The sequence below is a fragment of the Chinchilla lanigera genome, unplaced genomic scaffold (genome assembly GCF_000276665.1).
Source record: "Chinchilla lanigera isolate Chin_1 unplaced genomic scaffold, ChiLan1.0 scaffold00002, whole genome shotgun sequence".
Taxonomy (NCBI): Eukaryota; Metazoa; Chordata; class Mammalia; order Rodentia; family Chinchillidae; genus Chinchilla; species Chinchilla lanigera.
Window position 1 is genome coordinate 45,525,402 of NW_004955403.1, and position 7,619 is coordinate 45,533,020.

The 7,619-nt window shown below is 45.0% G+C and overlaps 1 protein-coding gene across 5 annotated transcripts in view; it reads left to right on the top strand.

Annotated features, from left to right (window-relative positions):
* The window catches only part of Npm2 (nucleophosmin/nucleoplasmin 2), a 21,791-nt gene that overhangs the window by 7,976 nt on the left and 6,196 nt on the right, over positions 1 to 7,619 (top strand). For 3 of the 5 annotated variants that reach the window (XM_013513680.1, XM_005373643.2, XM_013513692.1), the window contains exons 2-4: positions 1,926 to 2,308; positions 2,397 to 2,476; positions 2,574 to 2,699. In XM_013513680.1, the coding sequence (XP_013369134.1) occupies positions 2,251 to 2,308; positions 2,397 to 2,476; positions 2,574 to 2,699 (264 nt within the window). In that variant the 5' untranslated portion in view covers positions 1,926 to 2,250. The remainder of the gene's footprint in view (positions 1 to 1,925; positions 2,309 to 2,396; positions 2,477 to 2,573; positions 2,700 to 7,619) is intronic. The other 2 variants (XM_013513695.1, XM_013513700.1) reach the window with 2 other exon arrangements.

A 7,619-nucleotide genomic window follows, 5' to 3' on the forward strand; every position in this document is an offset into this window, starting at 1 on the left:
AAAAAATGTATATATATACATACACAAAAGATAGTTAAGAAAGTTACACTACTATCTTCTCTTAGTTCATTGAAAGGAAAGGTTTGTGCTAATATTATTTGGACAGCTTGGCATGGTGGTGCATGCCTGTAATCCCAGCACTTGGGAGGCTGATGTAAGAGGATTGAGAGTTCAAGACCAGCCTGAGGTACAAAGTGAGTTCAAGGTCAGCCTGAACTGCATAGCGAGACCCTGCCTCAAAAAGACAAAAAATATATATTGTTTGGACAATTAAATGTTAATATCTCATACTCTGAGTAACTAATTTAAAGATAACAATACACAATGTATTAACCATTGTTACATTTTGGGGTTTTTTTCTCTTTAAAATAAAAAAAATCTGTAAAACACTGCTGATAACAGTTAAAGGATTGGGCTGGGGATATAGCTCAACAGCACAGCAACTGCCTGGCAAGAGCAAGGTCCTGAGTTCAATTCCCAGTAACCAAAAAAAGGAAAGAAGAAAAAAGTTAAAGGATCTAAGTAGATTGTAACATGTTTATAGATGGGAAGGCTCAGACATGTGATGTTGGAGCTGGTGATACACTGCAGGGTAGAAGTCTTGCCTAACACGTGCAAGGCCCTGTGTGTAATCCCCAGTACTGAAAGGGGGGAGGGGAAACTGTGATGTTAATTGTCGCCGTATTGATCTTTGCATTCAACAAAATCCCAATAGAAAAATCTCAAAAATCTTTTTTGTAAAAATTGGTGAGCTCACTATAAAATTACATGAAATGCAAAGACTGAATTAGGTACATAAAACATTAAAATAGAAGAACAATAGGGAAAGGATATGTTCTGAGATCGGTCCTGCTGGAACTGGATGTGCAGTTGGGGGAAGAGGTGAACATTGATCCTTACCTAACACTAGACACAAAAATTAACTCAAAATGTATTGTAGCGTCCAATGTAGTGACACACGCCTGTGATCCCAGCATTCAGGAGGCCAAGACAGGAGGGTCGCTGTGAGTTCAAGGCCAGCCTGAACTACATAGCAAGACCCCATCTCCAAAAACAAAAATTGTGTAGAATAATAAAAGCTAAAACTACAAAACTTCTAGGAAAACTTAGGAAAAAAACTTCAGGATCTTAAGTTAGGCAATGATATCTTAAGACACCACAAGCATGTGCCGTAGAGAAAGGACAAAAGATCTGGGGGTGTAGCTTGGTAATAGAAGGCTTGCCTCATTCTATCCAGGTTCAGTTCCAGCACCAAAAAGGGGCAAGGGAGGTTGGGCTTTGTCAAATTTGAGATTTCTGTTATTCAGGATACCATTTCATTTTGAGACAGGGTCTCACTATGTAGTTCATACCGGCCTTGAACTTGCTATGTAGCCCAGGATGGCCTCAAACACCAACTGATCCTCCTGCCTCAGCCTCCTGTGTGTTGGGAACACAGGTGTGCACCACCAAGCCTGGCTTGGAAATACACATTGAAAACCACAGGCAATTACACTAGCAAGTGAAATGCATTCACTAGAACACATAAACCGATAATGCCTGGTGTTGGTGCAAATGCAGGGCAATCAGAATTTCCGACACCACAGGGAGACATGCACCCTGGTATCTCCAAGCCATGCGGTGCAGTCCCACCCGCAGCTCCAGGTACTGGCTGCAGCTCTTAGTAAACCCCCACCGCGAGGGGCCCTCACAGAGCACTCCTGGGCCAGCAGCAACTTCACCTGCGCACTTGTTAGAAATGCAGATTTCCTCTGGCCCTCATAGGCCTCAACTGGAGGTGGGAGGTGAGGCCCAGCAATGAGGGTTTTAACAGCCTGCAGGTGCCAGGGCACAGGGAAGAAAGCAGGGAGAACGCGATAGGGCAGGCAGGGCTGCTTCTGGAAGGTTGATTGGACTCCGCGCCTTCCCTTCCTGGCTCTTAACAGCCTGGTGTGTGCGGGCAGCTGTCCTCCAGGGAGTCGGGTTCAGCTGCAGAGAGCTCGAGAGGACCCATGACCTGACCTAACCGCGGTAAGGCTGACAGGCCCGGGGACAACGCTCTCCAGCCCTTGGTACTGCTGTACACTTGTTCCTGGCTCCCAGCGGGCAGAGGGGCTTTGCCCTCCAGGAGCTGCCCTTACACACCGCCAGTCGGGCTCGGGCGTCACACAGCAGGGAAGGGGCACTGCTGAGCTCCCAGCGGTCGGCTGGTCTCTACCCACTACTGCAGCCCGCTTCTGACAGCTGCCAGCCACCGCACCGTGCCCCAGCATGAGGCGCCGCAGCTCCAGCAGCACGGAGGACAAGGCAGGGAGGACCGTGCCCTGGGGTGAGCAGGGCTGAGGCCCGAGCCGGGTTGCGGACTGCTGGGAGCCTCCCAGGCCTCCTGCCCACTCCCGCCTCTCACCCCTCACCAGGCGCTGAGCTCACCCTGGAGAAGCGGCTTTGCACCTTCCGGCCCCCAGTGGAGGAGAACTGCAGGCTGGTGCTCAGTGCGGTGGGTGCTTGCCCGCGGATGCTGCGCTCCCAAGGGGTGACAGTCGGCTCCCCTGTGTGCCCTGGGGTGATGAGGCGCCTCTCTCCCCCCCTCTCAGATTTGCTTAGGAGAGAAAGCGAGGGACGAGGTGAACCGCGTGGAGATCGTGCCAACGGCAACGCCGGAGGACAAGAAGCCACCTCACGTCACCATCGCAACACTGAAGTCCTCGGTCCTGCCCATGGTGAGCGCCCCGCAGGTGCCCAGCCTCACCCTTCCCTCTGGCTGCTCTGAACACGAAGGCCGCAGAAGGCCAGCTTTCCTGGGCAGAGCCTTGTGACCTCTCTTGTAAAGTTTGTTTTAAGCTGTGGACAGCTGGTGATAGGGACACTACTCATAATTTATTTACTGGTTATGTATCCAGAAATTTCTTTTTTTTTTTTTTTTTTTTTTTTTTTTTTTTTTTTTTGTTTGTTTTTGGTTTTTCTCTGGTACCGGGAACCGAACTCACGACCTTGCGCTTGCCAGGCAAGCGCTTTGCCGCTGAGCTAAATCCCCAGCCCCTGTATCCAGAAATTTCTTGTTTCCAGTAATTCATCTTGGAATTCATCAGAGAGGCTGATGGAATCACACTAGCCTGGGAAAATCCCAAATTCAGAATTCAGTGTGGTTTTTACACCATTCTAAAGTCAAAAAGCCGTGAATTTAAGCCTAGAAACTTGAGGGCTGTCCCTTTTGCATAACTGCAGTGGTGGCGGGGCTCGTTCCTTATCAATTTAATAATATCCCTCAGGTATTGCGAGCTGATCAGGTCCACAGTCTCCCAAATGACCACAGTCTCCCAAATGAGCGTACGGCAAAGGCTAAATAAACAGAGGCAAATGGAATGATTTCAGGGCTCCAGGAGGATCAAAGCCCTCTCACAGAATTTGAGGTTCTCTCTGGGCTAAGACCAAGACCTTCTCTAGGTGGCCCATATTTATTTGGTTTTCAGAAGAAGGGAAGGGAATACTCAAAAAGGGTGGAATCACTCAAGGACTTCTCCAAGGAAGGTATTAAATTAATCCTTAATAAGGATTAAATTAATCCACCCAGGAGTGAGATACCTGAGGCTATAGTCTTTATCTAGTTGAGATCGGATCCGGGTGTCTTTGGCTGTGATCTTGTCTTATCCTTTGAGGCCATCCAGCTTCATTGCCATTACAGGTTTTAGTAGAGATTAGTGACTCACAGTGGTTCATTTACTATGAGTCCATCACTCACTTCCAGATAAGCAGCCTAGGCTTTGGACAGATTCACAAGTAAGCATGAAAAGCCCATTGGCTAGTTTAAGTCCTGCTCAGGGCTGCTTCGTAGTGGCTTCCATCAGTTCCTTCCTGATTCTTTTGTTCCTTTTCCTCCCCCTGTCCTGGAAATTGACCTTATACTAGAATTACTCCCCAGCAACTTTCTAAACTTGTACTTTGAGATAGGGTCTCATTAAGTTGGTAAATTACTCAGGCTGGGCTTGAATTTGCTATCCTCTTTCCTCAGCCTTCCAGTGTTGGGATTACAGACATGCACCACCACACCCAGCTCCTTATCTTTTAAAAAAGGAGTGTGTCTAATGCATCTCTCATAAATATGAAATGTTTGCCAGATGCCTTTTGTGAGGTTAAAAGGATGCCCCTGTGTAGTCCTGCTCTGCTTTAAAAAAAAAAAAAACAAAAAAACAACTTTTTTTTCTTCTTTATCATGAATACCAGTTAAACTTTATCAAATGCTTTTCTACTCATGATCCTGGGTTCATTCTTCTTTATTACACTAATGTGGTAAAATACATAGTACTGACCCAGCCAGGTTGGGTCCCTGGGTCCCAGGTCTGTACAATATGGTTTGCTATAAAACTCAAACATCCAGCTGGAAAAAAAAAAAAAAAAAAGTATTTTCATCTCTTTCATTCCTGGGATAAGCACTACTTGATTATATAAGTTCTGCATTTGTTTTCCTTGTACACTGAGACTTTTGTTTGTGTTTTTACTTCTATGCTCATCGGTGAGGTCAGCCTATAAGTTTATCTTACTTGGGTGGAAGCGCAGAAGCCTTATGAACTGAGGATGGAGATTCTCTTTGTTTCCAGGCTGTCCTGGGAGCTATAGGAGCCGCCCTTGACAGTGCTCTCATCTACTTTCTTCTCTGTGTCCACACTGCCTGGAGGGAGTGCTCCATTCCAGTGGTTTGAAAGGCCCTCCACACAAGTGAAGGCTGATGACCAGATGTGGTGGTGCACACCTATAATCCTAGCACTTGGGAGGCTGAGGCAGGAGGCTTGCTGAGAGTTTGAGGCCAGCCTAAACTACACAGCAAAACCCTGTCTCAAAAAAAAAAAAAAAACCACAACAACAAAACAGAGGCTCTGAAACTTGGTTCTGTAAACACAGCCTCCGTCTTGAGCTCTAGGCCAATATCCAACTCAATATATTTGAGAGACATCTAATAGAAATCCTATATATGTCTAAATCCAAATTTTTGGTCTTTATCTACACACCCCCACCCCAATCCTTTCCCTTCCAATTAGGACAAAAATGTCTTTCCCATTTCATATCTGATCTCCCAGCAAATCCAGTGGCCTGATCACATGCCACCAGCTCCCTGACTGAACCCTGGTCCCCAGGCCCTGGCCACCTACCTCATGGACCTTGGCAGCCTTCCTGACCTCAGCTCTTGCTCCGCCCGCTCCTTAACCCAGCTGAAACCACCTTGGTGGTAATCCTGCCTTGAAAACTCAATATACGTGCCGTCCTCCAGGTTTTTGCATTTCCATCTCCAGTGCCAAAAATGCTTGTCCCATGCGCTTTCTCACAGCTTCCCTTCCTGCTGGAACTCTGCCTGGGTTCCAGTATCACCGAAGAGTCTTCCCTGAGTCCCTCCTGTGTGTGTACTTTGCCACCCCTCCCATGGGGTCTATCATCACCAGTGTCAGTCTCCAGTTGTGTCTGGTCTCTGTCCTGTACTCCGGTGATGCCTCTGTAATAGTCCTGTCCTAAGCAGGGACTCTGTAATGAACATGCAGTTGAATGAATGAATGATGCGAGATTAGTATGTTTTTAACTATTGAGTTTTTTGATGTTTTTTTGGTTGTGGTTTTTTTGAATCAGGGTCTCGCTCTTTAGCCAAAACTGGTCTTGAACTCACTCTGTAGCCCAGGTTGGCCTCAGACCCACAGCGATCCTCTTGTCACAGCCTCCTGAGTGGTGCGATCACAGGCATGTGCCACCACAGGTAGTTTTGCATTTTTTAGAATTTCTCTTACATGGAATCATATAGTATGTGGCCTGATTTTTCACTTAGCATAATTGAGATTTATCCATGTAGGTAAAACTGTAAGGTGCTCCTTTTTTATGTTGGAGCAGTATTCCACACTGTAGATCCACATCCCTGGTAACGCACATCTGCTAGTTCCCAGGTTTAAACTGTTGTGCATGAAGCCACAATGAACACTTGCGTGTGACTGTTCATGTGGATACATTTCTCTTGTGCACATTGCTAGGCATGGAACTGCTGGGCCATGTGGAAAGCACTCACCCAACTCCATACTAAGCACCAGGTGTTTTCCAAATTGCTGCACCCTCTCCTTTTGCCTCCAGCAGCAGAGTTTGAGAATCCTACTACTCCCTGACCTCACACCATACCTCAGACCTTACCTCAACTCATTCCATATTGGCTGTTTGTGGATCTTTGGAGAACTGTTTGTTAATTCAAAGGTTTTCTCTCATTGGGTTTAATTCTTTTAATATTTGTCTTTCTACTGTTGAGATGTTGGGGTTCTTTATATATGCATCATACAAGTCCCTAATCATGTGATCAGCAATAATTTTCCATTCTATAGGCTCTCTTTTTACTTTTCTGATAACATTTGCAGCACAAAAGTTTGGGGATCTTGTTTGTTTTATTTGTTTGGTTTGGTTTAATATTTTTCCATACTGAAAATAGAGTCCAGAGCCTCAAAGATGGTAGGCAAGCTACTAAGCTGCATTTCCAACCCTTTACTTTGAGACAAAGGTCTGATAAGTTGTCTCGAGGGGCCTTGATCTTGGAGATCCTCCTGCCTCAGCCTCCTGAGTAACTAAGATAATAAGTGCGTGTAGGGGCTGGGGATTTAGCTCAGCGGCAAAGCGCCTGCCTGGCAAGCACAAGGTCATGAGTTCGGTTCCTGGTACCAGAGAAAAACAAAAAAAAGTGCGTGCCATCACTCCTGGCTAAAGGTTTTTAATTTTGTTCTTTGGGATTTATTTTTGTTTTTTTTCTGGTACTGGGCATCAAATTCATGACCTTGCACTTGCCAGTCAGGCACTGTGCCACTGAGCTAAATCCCCAGCCCTAGGTTTTTAATTTTGATATAGTCCACTTAGTATATTTTTTTCTTTTGCTGTTTATGCCTTTGGCACTGAATTGAACACAAGGTCACAAGGACTTAATCCTACATTTTCTTCTACAAGTTTTATAATTCTTAAATTTAAATTTATGATCCATTTTGAGTTAATTTTTATATATGCTCTGATAGTATATAAAGATGGTATTTTCCTGGGCTTGGTGGCACACACCTGAAATCCCAGCACTTAGGAGGCTGAGGCAAGAGGATTACTGTGAGTTTGAGGCCAGGCTAGGCTACATAGTGAAACCTTGTCTCAAAAGCCAAAAAATTATTTTAACATATCATTTTCTAATTATTCATTGCTAGTATTTATCTATACAATTGTCTTTATATCATATGACCTTGCTAAATTTACATTTTTATTGATTCCTTCAACTTCTATATATAGATATGTGTCATGTGTGGAAATTTTACAGAATGCTTTTTCCTTCTAATCTGGAACAAAGCAAGGATAGTCCTGCTCTTATCACTTTTATTCAAAATTATATTTGACATCCTATAACTGTGGGTTTTGTAAGATTCTTTAATTCATTTCAATTATAATTCCAAGTCTCAAAATACATATATAAATACAGCTGTTGATGTAGCTCAGTGTGTGTGTGTGTGTGTGTGTGTGTGTGTGTATGAATGAGACAGAGTCTCACTCTGTAGCCCAGGCTGGCCTTGAACTCTCAGCAATTTTCCTGCCTCAGCCTCCCCAGTGCTGGAATTACAGGCATGCACTACCATGACCAGCTGAGTCTTTTTTTT